The sequence below is a fragment of the Plecotus auritus genome (genome assembly GCF_963455305.1).
Source record: "Plecotus auritus genome assembly, chromosome: 7".
In the NCBI taxonomy this organism is placed as follows: Eukaryota; Metazoa; Chordata; class Mammalia; order Chiroptera; family Vespertilionidae; genus Plecotus; species Plecotus auritus.
Genome location: NC_137774.1, coordinates 45,970,158 through 45,987,480, shown reverse-complemented (window position 1 = coordinate 45,987,480; position 17,323 = coordinate 45,970,158). Strand labels below are relative to the sequence as shown.

Below are 17,323 nucleotides of genomic sequence, written 5' to 3'. Positions count from 1 at the left end.
GACCTATGAACGATGAGGTTACGATTCGATTCCTGGTCAAGGCATATGCCCAGGTTGTGGGCTCATTCCCAGTGTGGCGTGTGCAGGAGGCAGTGGATCAATGATTCTCTCTCATCATTGATGTTTCTCTCTTTCCCTCTCCCTTCCTCTCTGAAATCAATTGAGAAAAAAAAAAAAAAAAGACAACAGGAAATAGTGGCAACTGGGGCATACTGGAGAACATAGGCTTTGTTTAAAAAGGAGCAGCAATTAAGGCATTAACCAATTGTTGCTGAATTTCCAGATCTTCCGATTTTTCAAGGGAAGCCGGAAATCTGAATTTTTATGTGATAGCTCTTTTTTCTTTATCTAAAAATGTACATTATTAAGGTATATTTTGTGAATCATGTAATTCACAGTATAAAATTCAATAATTTCTAAAGTAAGCTTACCAAGTTGTGCAACCATTACCATAAATAGTTTTAGAATATTTTCCTCATCCCAATAGATAACTCGTGTATATTTACTGTTAATCCCTCTGCTGTCCCCCCTCTCCAGGCAACTACTATCCCTCTTTCTGTCTCTTTTGCATAGACTTTATGAACATTTCATATAAAAGGAATAATATAATATGTCGTCTTTTGTGCGTGGCTTCTTTGGCTAAGCACTATGTTTTCAAGGTTCGTCCATGTTTTTGCACGTATCTGCAGTTCATTCCTTTTTATTGCTGAATAGTATTCCATTGTGTGGATGTAGAACATTTTATCTATCTGTTCACCAGCTGATGGCCATTCCTTTCCTTTTGTTATTAGGAATAATGCTGCTATGAATATTTGTGTGCAAGTCTTTGTGTCCATATATGTTTTCCTTTTTGTTTGTTTTCTGGTAGATACCTCTGGGTAGAATTGCGGGTTACGTGGTAAATTTGTTTAACTTTTTAAGAAACTGGAAAACTATTTTCCAGAGAGGCTGTACCATTTTATTTATTTATTTATTTATTTTTTAAATATATATTTTATTGATTTTTTACAGAGAGGAAGGGAGAGGGATAGAGAGTTAGAAACATCGATGAGAGGGAAACATCGATCAGCTGCCTCCTGCACACCCCCCACTGGGGATGTGCCCGCAACCAAGGTACATGCCCTTGACCGGAATCGAACCTGGGACCTTTCAGTCCGCAGGCTGACGCTCTAGCCACTGAGCCAAACCGGTTTTGGCATTTTATTTTATTTTTAATATATTTTTATTTATTTCAGAGAGGAAGGGCATGTTGGATATGCCTCAACCAAACCCGGGACCCTTCAGTCCGTAGGCTGATGCTCTATCCACTGAGCCAAACAGGCGAGGGCTGTACCATTTTACTTCCCACCAGAAATGACTGAGGGTTCCTGTTTCTCTGCATTTTTGCCAACATTTGCTATAGTCTGTCTTTTTAATTATAGTCATTCTACTGGGTGTGAAGTGGTGTCTCATGGTTTTGATTTGTGTTTCCCTAATGGCTAATGATTTTGGATAGATCTTGATTTTTAAATGTTGGAATTCATTCACATTTTTAAAATGCTCCATATCGGCCCTGTACAGATGGAACAAACCTGTTTAGAACAAAACCTGTTCATGGGCAGGACCTGCCCTAAGGAAATGAACGAGTTTGCACTTCTGACCTAAATTCTGAAAACAATGGTCTGTGAATTTTTCCTTTTAGGGGTAAAAGCAGCCTAGACTGCCAGCAAAAATTACTATAGAGAGAGGGAAAATTTTTCTCACTCTTTTGTAATGAACTCATAGACTAGAAAAAAAGACAATTTTTAATCTACATATTCATAGTGCCACTTTTTCCTCCAGTAAATCATCCTGTTATGCAGGCATTGAATTAGTCCTTTACGTATATATTCGTGTCCCTTTTTCAGAGATGAGGTTAAGAAATTTGTCAAAGGTTAAAGACCAAGAAAGTGGCAGAGATGGCTTAAAGCCAGGTCTATCTAGTTTTAAATTCTGTGTTTTCCACATCAAAATGGCAACAGATTCTGGGATGGAGCTACATGGGGTGAGACTGGAGTCAGAGGAGTCTGGCTGGATGGATGACCGAGGTGGAGGGAGACATGATGTAGGAGCAAGTAGCCAAAGAAGTTTCAAGACGAAGGAAGTTGGGAATAGAGGGTTTTGGGGTGATAGGATGAAGTGGAAGTGGGAAGAAATTAGGTTTGGGACTAGTTGCTTTTGCAGTTTCCCTCCCATCTAGGTAGAGATGTCTAGTAGACAGTTGAATGTAGGGCCGAAGTGCTGGAAAGATGCCAGGGCTAGTGATACATTTGGGGACATTCTCTTTATTATTGGCTTCTCATCAAGACTACCATCTTTGTGATGTTTAATTCTGGTGAGCTTCCTGCCCTCCTCTTCTGATGGTCCACTGAGGTTTTTTTTAAAATTATGAAAACCCACAGACTTGGTGTCTAATGGGGCTATATTTGTACATAGATGCACTAAGCATGGGACACTGCATTCAGAAATGACTTTGGTGGCTCACAAAGCTGAGATTCACGCCCTAGAGACAGAGTCTTTGGTCTTCTCTAAGAAATGTTTTTAAATTCATTTAAAAACACCATTCACATATTTTGTACAGTTCACACATACTCCATTGCAGGCTGCACTAGGAAGGACAGATCTCTTTATGGAGCCAAGTCACAAGACACCTGGACAAGGGGCAGCTTACCCAGCAGGCAGTTGGGGGAGGGGGTCCAGATGCACTTGGACAAAGGACAATACAGGACCTGATTCGGATTTCCCCAGGAAGGACTCTGCACTTGGCTGCCTTGGAACCTTCTCTGAATTCCACCAACCCATCCTCATCTTTTCCTGTCTTGTTTTGTTTATTGCTTTATTCTTTTTTTTTTTTTTTTTTTTTTTTTACCAGACTGGAAGTTTCCTAGGCTTAGCCACTTATATCACATCACTCATATTAAAAAGCACCCATATCCAACATGAACTATCTCTTGCTGTAATTTTTTTGTGAAGAACCTTGATAATTTTGTTCTTGTAAAAATAAATCATTCACTTTATTTTTGTGACTTAAACTTTATTCTATTTATATGTAAGCATTTGAGTCGTGTTGAAGTGGAGTAAATTCTGCAGACATTCCATTAAATGGTTATTCACTTTGATTTTTTCCAGTTTCTTTATTTTGGAGCCATTTTCTTTTTTTCAGGTCTCAAACGTTTCTAAGGCTTTTGGAAAGCTTATCAGCCCGAAGGTGATTTAACAGCCCAGCAGAACCTCCTCAAAGCCCCTCTCACGTAGGAAATTCCATTTGATGAAAAACGAACGAATGAATGAGGTGAATGAAGTCCTTTTCCTAAGTCTTCTCTCCAAGGCCGGCTGGTTTCACCTTCAGGAATCAAGCCCAGCCTGGAGGCTGGGTAGGAAGGCCCCTCCCCTCGCAAACACTAGAACTGCGGCAACGGAGAAAGCTGTCCCGCGTCGACGCTCAACAGACCTGGGGAGGTTGAACCGGGAATCCCACAGTGGCTGGATCGCAGAACGCAGTCTGCCCCCCCCCCCACCCCCCTGCAGAGGCAGTGCGCATGGGCAGAGCTGCCCCCCCAGCGCGGCCTCTCCTCCCCCACTGCAGGTGAGCCGCGAAGCCGCGGTCCCCACCCCCGCAGCCAGGGTGACGTAAGGCCTCTGGACCGCGCTCCCGCCCCGCCCCTGCCGGCAGCGCTAGGGGCCCATGACTCTGCGGTGGGAGCGGTACCACTGCGGGACACGCCAGCTGCGGCGAGCAGTGTGGGCATCAAGGCGCTCGAGTGGGTTGTCGCGACGGCCGGACGCCAAGGCGAGGCGCGGCCAGGCGGAGTTCGGTGCTCCTGCGGTGACACACCTGCCCGACTGCTCGCACCGCCGCGGCCCCAGCAGAGCCTGCATCCGCTGCCCCGCGGGATCGCGGGGCGCCCAGCCAGCCTCCGCTGTCCATCTCTGCCCAAGCCAGCCAATCGCCCGCGACTCCTCTGGCCGCACCTCCCGGAATCTATGACGGGCGTGCGGAGCACCCTATGAGGTTGGGGTCTCTGCGGGCAGGGCTGGGAGCGGGAGCCAATGAGCGTGATTTCAGGTGGGTGGAGGGAGCGGACCTCGGGAAGGTAGCTTCGTTCGCGTTGCTAACGTCTTCCCTTGGAGATGGGCGCGCAAACGGACCAGTGGGTCTGGGGGCGGCGGTGACGGGCGTGGAGCTGGCCCAATGAGGGTGGGGGTGGGTGGGGCAGCCCGGAGCAGCAGTGCTAAAGGAGCCCGGCGGAGGCAGCGGTGGGTTTGGGACTGAGGCGCTGGATCTGTGGTCGCGGCTCAGAACGTGCGCCGGCGCCACCATCTTCCGCTGAAGGTGAGAGGTGCGGCTGTCCCGGGCCGAGGGACGGTTTGTGGGGGACGGAAGGACCCCGGGCCGGGCAACCGTTGACCCTGGACGACGGGAGCGGAACCGCAGTGGGAGCGGGGGGAAGCTGAGGAGCTCTGGGCAGAGGGCTTGTGTGCGGGGATCGTAGGTTCATCTGGGGAAGGACCCAGGAGTAGGGTAACGGGACCCCAGTGGGTGGAGAGACCCCTGGAAGGGCGGGGAATGAGGTCTTTGAGCGTGAGACCCCTGCAGGGATCAGGGCCTGGGTGTGCGGGAGGACGACCCCTCAGGGGCTGGGGATGGAGATCTGGGTGTGGGGATGAAGGGAGCTGGTATTCGGTGTGTGGGGTCCGAGTGCCCCGGGGTTGGGGGGGGGGTGTCCTGGTGCTCTGGTGCCCTGGTGCCCTGGTAGGGGTCCCGGGGCGTCCCGCGAGTCTGTCTGTCTCCCTGGAGGGGTGGGAGTCCTGGGCGGGCTGGAAAGCGCGATCCCGGTTGGGGGTGGGGAGATGCTGGACAGGAAGGGCCCCTGGTGGGTTCCTGGGGGTTAGGCCGGGTCGGGCACCCTGGGTGCGGTGAGGGGTTCGCCGAGGGTTCAGCAGGCGGACGGAGCGCCCAGGACCCGTGGGTTGGAGGGACGGGAGGCAGGGGCTCGGCACCGCCGGGAAAGCGCGGGGAGGCTGAGGGTCGGAGGAGCCGGCCGCCGGCACAGGGAAGGTCGGGCTCCGCGGTTCCCGGGCAGGAGGGCGGGAGGGGGCGTCTTACAACGTGCTCTGCAGCCCGCGGAGGCCGAGGTGGACGCGGGCGAGGCCCCGGCGCTTTGGGGGGACGAGGCGGGAAATGTGGCGGGGGCGCGCTGCAGCAGGGCGGCCGGGGGGAGGGTCAGCCCTCGCTTCGGGATCCCTTTATTGTGTAAGTGATGTGGGAATGGCTCGCCACAGAGTCTTCCTGGCCTTGTGCATCTGGGGTCACACCCGGATCCCATAAAATCAGACTGGAATGGGGTCAGAGTGAAGTGGAAGCCGCGGAGTCCTGGCGAGTGCGGGGCTTTGTGGGCCTGTGGTGGGCGGATGCGGCCCGGGGACCTCGGAGGCCCCCGGCCCGGCCTGCCCGGGAACTGAGGCCTTAGGAAGGAGGTTGGCGACTCGGTGGGTCTGAGCTCAGCCAGGGAGGTTTGGGCAACGCGGCCTCTGCCTATGGCCTCTGCCTATGACCGTTATCTGTTTCTCCGGGCCTCTGCAGCTCCCTTCAAGATCACTGCGGTTGGTGGAAGGGGGTGGGGTGGGTGGGGTAGGGGAAAGCAGGCGGGGTAGATCCAGACTGCAAATGAAACAAAGACTGCTGTTTTCGCTGAATAATATAATACTAAATATAATACTTTGGCTTTGCTGAGATTTTGTTTTTTAACATTGAAACTGAGGATTCTTTGAGTCAGGCTTAATTATTCTTGATAGTATTCACTCTGGAAAACTTTAACCTATTTATTGTTTTATTTCCTTCATCAATCCGTCCTGATTAATTATTCTTTTAGTCCCGTGCTTTTGGTGTTGATGTATGCCCTGTCTGTCTCAGATTCTGGAAAAGTGGCCATTTTATGCTTCTCCATACTTCTGCATCTTAAATTCAGTCCTTCCCTGTTCTTATCTGGAGAAAGCATATGGTGTCATTGTGCGATATAGCACGAGCTTTTACAGCAAAGGGATGTGACCCGAGAGCCTGGCTTTTTATTTGGGCTCCCTGGGGAAATCATTACAATGAAGACAGACTGGATGGAAGGTGAGATGGAGGAAATTTTGAAGGGCATGTTGTATGGTGAAAGACTATATGCGACTGTGGTTTATATACTTTCTCATCATATAGAAATTAAAATTCCTGGTGTTGGGTTCACATTTCAGAAATGTGTAACACAAATATTAACTGAGAGATGGTGCAGGCCATGACTAGCCATAGTGTCCTTTCGCGTTTGGTTTGTATTTGTGCTCATTTGATTAAGCAGAATATTGATAAATTAACAGACTTGCAGGTCTCTGTAGTGCAAGTGACCTCAGCGGTAGTGTTACACAAATTGGGACAATTTCTGTTTTAGTGTATCTGTCATAAAGGGATGCACTATCATGGAAAATTTATCCATTTTTGTTTGACTTTGTATGAAAGATTCATAAAATTTAATTGTTTTCCTGTATCCATACTTTGGTACGTGCTGGACGGCAGTTGAGAAATCTTCTGGGTGGCATTTTATTGGAAGTCAAAAATGGTCTAGTGGGAGGGAGCCCAGGAGTATGTGCCCCTAAAACTAATGAAGGACATAGGGCTTTGACTCTGTAGGGGGTTAATTCATACACATATAAATGATTTTAACTATAATTAGGCAGTTATTTCAAATGATGCCAAGAACCTGTGTGTCTCCTGCAAAGAGGTTCCTATTTATTCATTTTCCACTAAGTATAGTTATTTTTTTTTATAAAATAGAAAGCATTTCCTAGGTTGTGCGAGTGTGTTTATTGGCCGAGCCTGTACTCTTGAAGCCATAATCGATAGGGTTTTTATTTAGTAGAAAGGCAGTATATAATGCACATCATGCCCTTCAAAATTCCCTCCCTCTCACCTTCCACTGTTGTAGAATGAACTCAGGAGCTGAACTCTAGGTTTACGCCCAGCTCTGCTATTTGTTAGCTGGTTTTTGGCTTTCTCTGTGCCTCAGGTTCCTCATCTGTATAATGAAGATATAAATAGTACCTACTTCATAGGGCTTTTGTGAGGATTAAGAGTTGATATATGTAAACTGCTTAGAATAGTGTCTGGCCATAATTAGCGATATATAACAACAGTATTTGCTATTTTAAATATTGTGATATTATCCTTTCCACAAGACAAGCATTTGGGAGTGGTTCACTTTAAATACCAGTATTATCAAGATTGGGTCCCAAATGTACAATTGAATGAAAACAAATACAACATATTTGGCAATCACAAGTGAATAATTAAAATGAACAAAAAAAAAATTTTTCAGTGGCCTCAGGAACACGAGTGCCTACTACCTGCTAAGCTCTCTTGGCCAAATGCACAAGAGGGCAAGAAAAATGCCAGAAGAGCGGCACAAAATGTCAGGTGAAGGAGAAGGATTCAGTTGCCAGATTGACCTGAAAAGAACTTCCGAAAGGGTGTCATTTGGGTCAGGATTTGAAGGAATGGTAGGTTTTTGGTTGTGGAGGAGAAATGAGGGTAGAACCACTCATGTACTGTTTGATCAGTAGGTATAGATTACCTCCTTGGATCAGGGACTAGGCTGAGTGCTTACCATATAGTAAGGAATAGGAAATGTCCTGACAGCGTTTAGTTGTAGAAAACTCTGGAAAAGTAAAAATTTGTAATCCCGCTTCCCAGTGAAGACCCATGAATAGATATTCCCTTTTTTTTTAAGGGAATATATATATATGAGCAATTTCCACCCACAAAACAGGGAACATATTTAATTACACTTTTGTGATGTATTGGATTTTTTGTTTTGTTAATTCTCACTTGAGAATATTTTTCCATTGCTTTTAGATAGAGGAAGGCAGGGAGTGGGGGGAGAGAAACATTGATGTGAGTCACATCAATTGGTTGCTTCCCCATGCTGGGGATTGAACCTACAACCCAGGTATGTGCCCTGGACTGGGAATCGAACCCATGACCCTTCAGTGTGTGGGCTGATGCTCTAACCCAGGGGTGGGCAAACTTTTTGACTCGAGGGCCACAATGGGTTCTTAAACTGGACCGGAGGGCTGGAACAAAAGCATGGATGGAGTGTTTGTGTGAACTAATATAAATTCAAAGTAAAGGAGTTGAGGGGAGAGCAAGAGAACCCTCCGCTCTTTTGGCTCCATGGGCCGGATAGAACAGCCGAACGGGCCGGATCCGGCCCGCAGGCCGTAGTTTGCCCACGGCTGCTCTAACCACTGAGCTATATCGGTAGGAACTATTATAAGCAAAAAAAAGTACTAATAAATTTAAAATGTACAATTCGATAAAATAATTTTTAAATACATAATTTACTTTTTTAAAAAATAACCTGCTGTAGAAATGATCAGTTATTCTAATTTATAGTAAAAACTTTAAGCATACCCAAGGTAAAAGTAAAGAAATGTGTGTATGCCAACTGGCAGCAAGACAGTTTCCCAAGTGTTATATGGGACATACAGTTAATACCTAAAAAGAATATTAAGAATAACTTATCATATTTTGTTATAGTTGGATATTTTTGCTTTTGATAGACTGTCCTTTAATCAGAGTGTGTGTGTCTGATTGTCTCTAAATTCATCTGGGATAAGTCCCACTTCAAAGCCATGCCTCCTCCTTAGCAGTGTTTAGTATAGAAGTGGGAAAGACAGAAAACTTGTTAATAATCTTGTAGAGTAGTCCCTAGAGGTAATGGTCTTTTGAAACAATTCTTTTAAAATAAATAAATAAATAAAATATATATATATATATATATATATATATATATATATATATATATTATTGATTTCAGAGAGGAAGGGAGAGGGAAAGAGAGATAGAAACATCAGTGATGAGAATCATTGATCAGCTGCTTCCTGCACGCCTCCTACTGAGGATTGAGCCCATAACCCAGCCATGTGCCCTTGACCAGAATCAAACTGGGGACCCTTCAGTCTGCAGGCTGATGCTCTATCCACTGAGCCAAACCAGCTAAGGCTGAAACCATTCTTTAGATTGTACATGTGTCCATAAATATTTTCTGTAGAAGGCAAATGCTAATTAAAAAACATGTTAGCAATTTTATTTATAGAAGTCTTAATGTTCCATGTTTTGTGACGTTTTTTTCATTTTGTGATTTTTTTTTTTTTTGTCCATGTCTATTATCCTTAAAACATTAACGTAGTCTTTAAATCTTAGTATGAATTAGTCTGGGACATTGGTTTTCAACTCTGTTGTTTTTTGGGGTTTTTTTTTTTACCTCAAATACCTGTTAGTAACAGTGGCTCACCATGGCATCCAGAGAATTTTGGAGCAATGATTCTCAAAGTGTGGTCCAGGATCAGCAGCATTAGCATCTTCTGGGAATTTGTTACAAATGCAGGGTACTAGGCTCCGCCCCAGATTTAACTAAATCAGAAACTCTGGGGATGTGGCCGGGCAGTGTGTAGGTGCTGCCAGTGCACATGTCAAAGTTTGAGAACCATGCTCTAGAGCATGGATGTTCATAATGCATTACTTTGTAACAAATAATTTCTGAAGAATCTTAGCTATTTGATTCTAGTAAATTCTCACTAGCAGCGAAAGGGGTAGTATCTGCACCCACTATCAGTGATTAATTTTTTAGGACACAGAATCTGAAGGAAGTCGTGAGTGTTTGTTCTCCTTTTAGAAAAGCACACATACATGTATAAAGTGAGTGCACAACTTTTTTATACCATTTCAGCTTGAAATTTGTCTACAGAATCAAGGTTAAGAACCTGGACTGTTTTATGGTTAACCTTTCAGCCTTCTAACTTGCCTATAAAGAATCCCCATCAATTTGGGGGCTGGGAGAAGTTGGGAAGATTTGATAAAGCAAGAGTAGGTACTCAGTTGGCTTCTTGTATTGATTTGGATGAAGTCATGGATGGCACCCATGCTTATGAAATTTGTTAACCACCTGGAATTTGGAGTAATAACAAAAGTGTTTAATGATGGTGTTGGATTCCAAAAAGATGTTGTAAAGGAGATAAGTGAGTCTCATCAGAAAGGTGAGTGGTGAATGTAAAATCTTGTCTTTTTGATCCAAGAAGCCAAGTGCACAAGTATAGGAGGGGAGGTAACTTAGAGCAGCATGTATGGAGGTTTGGCTGACAGCTCATTCTGAGCCAACAGTGAATGAGTACAAATACACTGATTAGGTCTTGAAATACATGAACAGCTTTCCCTAGTGTGGCCCGATGGTTGTTAACGCTTCCTTTTCCTTTGGTACTGGTGGAACTGTAGATGGAATATTATGTTTGCTTCTGGTCACACTCTCTAAAGGGGCATAAGCACATGGAGTCTGTTTGGAGGGAAGAGCTCAGGGTAGTGGAATGAGTCTTGATGAATGATGGAATGCTGAAGAGGAGCAGAGGGAGTAGGAGCAGCTGCAGGAATGGGAGTGGAGACCTGACTAGCTACCATCACATACTTGAAAGGCTATCACGTGAAGCTAAGTTACGTTTTTCCTCTGTGGCCTTATTTAATCACATTAAGACCACATTGACCATAGACAAGCTGTAGGGAAACTGACTTGGGGTATTTGTAAGGAAGAACTTTGAGTCTATTGTCTGAGGATGGAATGGGAGGCTTGTTTTAGACCCAATGCTTTCTCTTCTCTCATTCCTCATGTGTTCTGTAGCTATATCCTGGTGGTTAAACAAATTCTGGTACCACTCCATAGGCTTTTTATTATGAATTTTTGTTTTCTTCTTATTTATTCTCCTTTCCCTTCTTAAATCTCTGTTTAATTTGTGGTGAGGGTGAAAGAGGAGATGAAGAGGGGGAATAGTCAAACTAGAACTTTGCTTTTCCCTTCTGCTTGTTTTTCAGCCCTCAATAACTGAGGGCATGTCTTGAGTGGTCTTCAGACAACCAGAGTCATAATTTGTGGTCACCCCTGCAATTTACCTTGGAAACTCAGTTAATATAGCCATAAAGAGGAATACCCCAGATTTTTAACTCAAAGTTTATGCTTTCTGTTTACCAAAGGAGTAAAATTTGTGAATTTTTATATATAAATATAAATAATCCTATCTAATAAAGAGGGAATATGCTAATTGACCATCACTCCATCAAAAAGATGGCTGCACCCACAGCTGAGGCCAAGTTTCCTTAAGGAGCCTTAACGAGCAATCAGCAGGGACCTGAGGTTACGCCCTACTCTACCCCCTGGGGCTTGACAGGGGACCTCAGGCCACGCCCCCCACCCAGCAGGGCTTGACAGGGGACCTCAGGCCCCGCCCCCCACCCGGCAGGGCTTGACAGGGGACCTCAAGGTGCGCTTCCCATCCTGGTCCTGGGCTAGGGGACCTCAGGCTGCTCCCCCCTCCCCAGTGCCAGGCCGGGGGACCTTAGGCCGCGCTCCTCACCAGGTGGGGCTTGACAGGGGACTTCAAGCCGCGCCCCCCACCCCAGCACCGGGGCGGGGGACCTGAGGCTGCGCCCCCCTGCCTTGTGGGGCTTGACAGGGAATCTCAGGCCGTGCTCCCCACCCAGCTGGGCTTGACAGAGGACCTCAAGGTGCACCCCTAGTGCTGGGTCGGGGGAACTCAGGCCATGCCCCCCCACCCAGCGGGGCTTGACAGAGGATCTCAGGCCATGTCCCTCACCTGGCGGGGCTTGACGGGGGACCTCAAGGCACGCCCCCCGCCCCATCTGGGTGACCTCAGGCCACACCCCCCATCCTGGCGCCAGGCCAGGGGACCTGAGGCTACGCCCCCTGCCCAGCGTGGTTTGACAAGGGTGGGACTGGCCAGGCCTAGATCTAGCCCAATGGGGGGTGGGGCAGCTGGGTCTGGGTCTCGCGATTTTGAGGTGCATGTGGGTGGGTGGGGACTTGACTCTGGGTCCCCCTTTTAATGTGCACGAATTTCATGCACCAGGCCACTAGTTTTATATATGTGTGTGTGTTTATTGAGGGGGTGGGGGGAGGGAGAAGAAGAGAGAGAGTGATAGAGAAACATCAATGGGAGAGAAACATTGGTCAGCTGCCTTCTGCATGCCCCCTACTGGGGATCACACTCACAACCTGGGCATGTGCACTGACTGGGAATTGAACTGGAAACCTTTTGGTGCACAGGATGATACTCAAACAACTGAGCCAACATTGGCCAGGGCTCATTTTATATTTTTAAGTATCTAACTTTATCCTCCTCCTCTTTTCATAGAGGCAATTGCTCTTGGATCCTTCTGTTTACAATGGCACAGAGAAGTGGACTTGAAGATCCAGAGAGGTATCTCTTTGTGGACAGGGCTGTCATCTACAACCCTGCCACACAGGCTGATTGGACGGCGAAAAAGCTGGTGTGGATTCCATCAGAACGCCATGGTTTTGAGGCAGCTAGTATCAAAGAAGAGCGGGGAGATGAAGTTATGGTGGAGTTGGCAGAGAATGGAAAGAAAGCAATGGTCAACAAAGATGATATTCAGAAGATGAACCCACCTAAGTTTTCCAAGGTGGAGGATATGGCAGAATTGACATGCTTGAATGAAGCTTCTGTTTTACATAATCTGAAGGATCGTTACTATTCAGGACTTATCTATGTAAGTATTCCCTCTAAATAATCATGTGAAGTGTGGTGACTGGGAATTAATGTAAATTATACATACTGTCATAATCAAATGAGAATGTGGACTATTCACACTCTCTGTTTAACATTGTTATTTCTATTAAAGATAGTCTTTTGCTTACCCTAAGTCTTGCTTTGCTTTAAAAAATTTTTAATGAAATATACTGAATGGTATGTGAAGACTTTTGTGGTGATTCTCTGGAATATAATAAGATAGGGGAAGCATTTGGCAGAAAGACCAGGGAGTTTAATATGGGACTAAGAGCTGCAGTAATAGTAGGATACAGACAGCAAATTGGTAGGAAATGCTGTGTAAATCCAGAATTGTAAAGTGGAGGGCAAGAACCAGTTCACTGGGTGCAGGGAAATGGGAAAGATGAGACTGAGGTTTTTAAGAGGAAACAGTTGAGGTTGAGATTGAGGCTGGGGTTGTCTTGTGGTTAGCAGTTGACACATACAGATGTTGTAGTCACTGACCATATAAAAGTCATTGAAAATAATAAGGGGTAAGGAAGAGGGAAAAATGCAAGCCAGGTCCTGAAAAAAATCTAGAATGACAAAACAGGTTTGAAGGGATGATAGATGCAATTGGCAAAGATTTAAAGAAGGTGGTATAGATAGAACTTAGATTTAGAATGAAGAGAAGGAGACAGAAAAGTTGACGTTGTAGTCTGAATTTGGAAAAGAATTTTATGCAAGGGGTGTGATACTGAAGCTTGTACACAATTCAGAACTTCAACAAATCAGAACTAGCTCTACCATAGGAATTAGTTTATTTAGTGAATATTTACTGAGCACCTCCTGCAGGGGAGAGTGTGGTGGTCAGGACAGGTTCCTGCCTTCGTGATACATCCTCTAAGGAAATGAAACGGGAGAGAGTAAGTAGGAGACTTTCCACAGCAGGTCAGTGAAGGACTCTGAGAAGGTAGCATTTGAGCTAGAATCTGACTGATAGGAGGGAGCTAGCCATGGGAAAATCTGAGAAATGAATAGCTCATTCATGACCTTTGCCAAAGAAATTTCAATGAAGCCTGAAGGTCTCTCTCTTGATCTCTCCCCCCCACCCACCCCTGCTATGAGGTAGGATGGAAAGTAAGAGAGTAAGAGGAACCAGGGTTGGGAAGGTGGCTCCAGGAGAATGGGAAAGATTTGGAAGATAAGCCACAGATAAGGAAATGATTGGAAAGTAGCATTGAGGATCTAGCTGAGACTGAATAACAGAATATGTATGGTGACCACATTTTTGTCTGGCTGTGTGGTTTTGCCATATTCTTTTTTTTTTTTAATCTTTATTATTGAAAGTATTACATATCTCCCTCTTTTTTCACCATTGACTCCCTCCAGCCCACCCCTGTCCCCTGCCCCACCCTATTGTCTGTGTCCATGGGTTATGCTTATATATGCATACAAGTTCTTTGGTTGATCACCTCCCACCCACCCACCCTCTCCCGCCTTCCCTCCAAGATTCCACACTCTGTTGCATGCTTCCATGTCTCTGGATCCACTCCGTTTATCAGTTTATTTTGTTAATTAGATTCCACATATAAGTGAGATCATGTGATACTTGTCTTTCTCTGACTGGCTTATTTCAGTTAGCATAGTACTTTCCAGGTCCCTCCATGCTGTCTCACAGGGTAAGAGATTCTTCTTTGTTAATGCTGCATAGTACTCCATGGTATAAATGTACCACAGCTTTTTTATCCATTCGTCTGCTGATGGGCACTTGGCTGTTTCCAGATATTAGCTATTGTAAATTGTGCTGCTATGAACATAGGGTACATACATTCTTTCTGATTGGTGTTTCGGGTTTCTTAGGATATATTCCTGGAAGTGGGATCACTGGGTCAAATGGCAGTTCCATATTTAATTTTTTTTTTCAAATTTTTATTAAGGTATTATATGTGTACATATCTTACCATTGCCCCCCCCACCCCACTCCCATACATGCCCTCCCCCGCAATGTTTTGCATCTGTTGGTTACTCTTATATGCATGCATACAAGTCCTTCAGTTGATCTCCCATATTTAATTTTTTGAAAAAACTCCATACTGTTTTCCAAAATGACTGCACCAGTCTGCATTTCCTACCAGCAGTGTAAGAGGGTCCCCTTTTCTCTCCACATCCTTGCCAGCACTTGTCGTTTGTTGATTTGTTGATGGTAGCAATTCTGACAGGTGTGAGATGGTACCTCATTGTTGTTTTAATTTGCATCTCTCTGATGATCAGTGACTTGGAGCATTTTTTGGCCATCTGTATGTCCACTTTGGAGAAGTGTCTATTGAGGTCCATTGCCCATTTTTTAATTGGGTTGTTTGTCTTCCTGGTGTTGCCACATTTGTAGGCTTGCCCAGGTCTGTGAAGGCAGGGGAGCCTGACCACTGTGTATCTCCACTGCTGGCACAGTTCCTTTCTCTTCTCTCTCTTGTCAAACACGTTGAAGGGGTCTGGAGTGAAGGTAATGGCCGTGAAGGAGAGAGAAACCTGGAAAACTAAGAGATTGTAGTCAGATCGTAATGTTGAGCAAAGATTTGAGCTGTGGATCAATTTTGGACGATGTCTGGTGCAATGACTTGCGAAAGGCTGAAAGTGTGACGACACAACCAAAATGGAGCCAAACTCTTTCTGCCAGTCTTCACTCCATTCCCCACATTGGACCCTATAGGTTCCTGCAAACAGGAGAGAGAAGGGAACTAGAAAGGGGAAGGAGATTATGGGATAAAGAGAAGGGGTGAAAGAAAATACATTTTATTTGTAGCTATGCTTTATAATACTTCTACAACTTTGCAAGTCTCTTATTGTGTTTGAGTTTTCCTCGCTTAACTCAGGTATAACCTGAGTGACTTTCTGAGTTTCCTTTCAAACCGTGGCCCCCTTGGTCTTTAAAGAAGGGAAATCTGAGGTTTTTTTTGAAAGTTTTAAGGTCACAGAAGTGAGGGTTTGGGAGGATCTTTCCACAATTTTCAATAAGTTGGTTATTCACAGGTTTAGTTTCCTTATATTTTCTTTGTATTTAATCTCCCTGACATACAACTTCTCATCCAATATTAATTTTTTTAATATTTTATTGATTTTTTACGGAGAGGAAGGGAGAGGGATAGAGAATTAGAAACATCGATGAGAGAGAGACATCATTGATCAGCTGCCTCCTACACACCCCCTACTGGGGATGTGCCCGCAACCAAGGTACATGCCCTTGACCAGAATCGAACCTGGGACCCTTCAGTCTGCAGGCCGACGTTCTATCCACTGAGCCAAACCAGCTAGGGCTATCTTTTTATTATTTTTAAATTAATTGCATTGCAGTCAAAGAATATAGTCCATATAATACATTCTTTGTTTTTGTTGAGACTTGCTTTATATAGATATTGACAGTTCTATATGTGTTTGTAAAGAAGGTATATTTTTTTATTGAAGGTCTATTCTGTATATGACTAAGATTTTTAATTGTTTAAATCTTCTATAGCCTTATTTTTGTTTGATTGGTCTATTAATTACTGAGAAGTATCTTAAAATCTCTCGGTGTGTTTTATCAACAACATAAACATTCCTAAATAATATAATTATATAGTTGAGTTTTGCCTGTTTGTGAATGAATTTTACATAGCCTTTTCTGCCTCTATTATTATTATTATTATTATTATTATTATTATTTTGCTCAGCATTACCTTTTAAAGATCATCTATATTGCTTTGTGTTGGAATAATTTAGTAGTCCTCAAATTGTGGTCTATGGACTCCAAGGGTTTTTCCCAAGACTCTTTCCCAGGATCTGTATGTCAAAACTGTTTTCATGATTATTTGCCCTTTTCACTGTTGACATTGGTAGTGATGATGTCAACAGTGAAAAGACAATGGTAGGAAAATCCGTTGACACATTATCATGAATAAAGATGGTGACCCGAAACTGTACCTAGTGGTCATTTTAATTCAGTTTCACTCAAGAATGTCTTTGGTAGTGCTCTCCCTCCTGGGAGCACGCCATGCCTTCCCTCTCAGGCATGCACCTCTTAAATTCTAAGGGAATCCATGAGACTTGCAACCAGGAGAGCAATGGACAGCCCTGCCTGGCCCCGGGCTAACCCCCACCCCCCAGCCCCGCGCAACCTGTCTCCAAGGCCCCCTTTTCTCTTGACTTTCCAGAGCTGACAGCAGCCCCGCCTCTGCTCATTTTTTTCCTATAACATTTCTAGAGACCCAAAGCAGCCCCGTCTAGGTCCTCTCCTGTTGCTTCTTCTACTCTAAGCCCTTCCTTGTTTCATTGTCTCCAGCTTTTATAAAATAAAATAATAATAATGTCTTTGGTAAAGCAGATGAATTATTGATTTTATTAATTTTCAACCCTTGTGTTAATGTCTTTTGAATATTCCATGTGATGAAATGGTAAGTATGTATAAGGCACTTATGTTACATGTTGAACTACGGTGGTTGCCGTGAGGAAAAGCATGTCATTATTTAAGTTGCAGACTAAATTTGCTACTTTTAAAATAGAATACCATTTTTATTTTATAGAGTGGCTGATAGATAAACTATGGTTACTTCCACTTCACTGTTCGGCAGATATTTTCTTAGAAATAAAGTGAGCCTGTTACTTCAAAGAAAACAACTGATTGTATTTGTTGCCAATGATAAAATTTGAATTTTCACATGAAAATTAAAATTTGGAGAAACTCGTG

At 44.5% G+C, this 17,323-nt stretch overlaps 1 protein-coding gene across 4 annotated transcripts in view; it reads left to right on the top strand.

Moving 5' to 3' along the window:
• Nucleotides 1–4,086: 4,086 nt before the first annotated feature.
• Nucleotides 4,087–17,323, top strand: part of MYH10 (myosin heavy chain 10) — a 141,407-nt gene continuing 128,170 nt past the window's right edge. For all 4 annotated transcript variants that reach the window (XM_080678792.1, XM_080678790.1, XM_080678791.1 and 1 more), the window contains exons 1-2: nucleotides 4,087–4,351; nucleotides 12,250–12,625. In XM_080678792.1, the coding sequence (XP_080534918.1) occupies nucleotides 12,281–12,625 (345 nt within the window). In that variant the 5' untranslated portion in view covers nucleotides 4,087–4,351; nucleotides 12,250–12,280. The remainder of the gene's footprint in view (nucleotides 4,352–12,249; nucleotides 12,626–17,323) is intronic.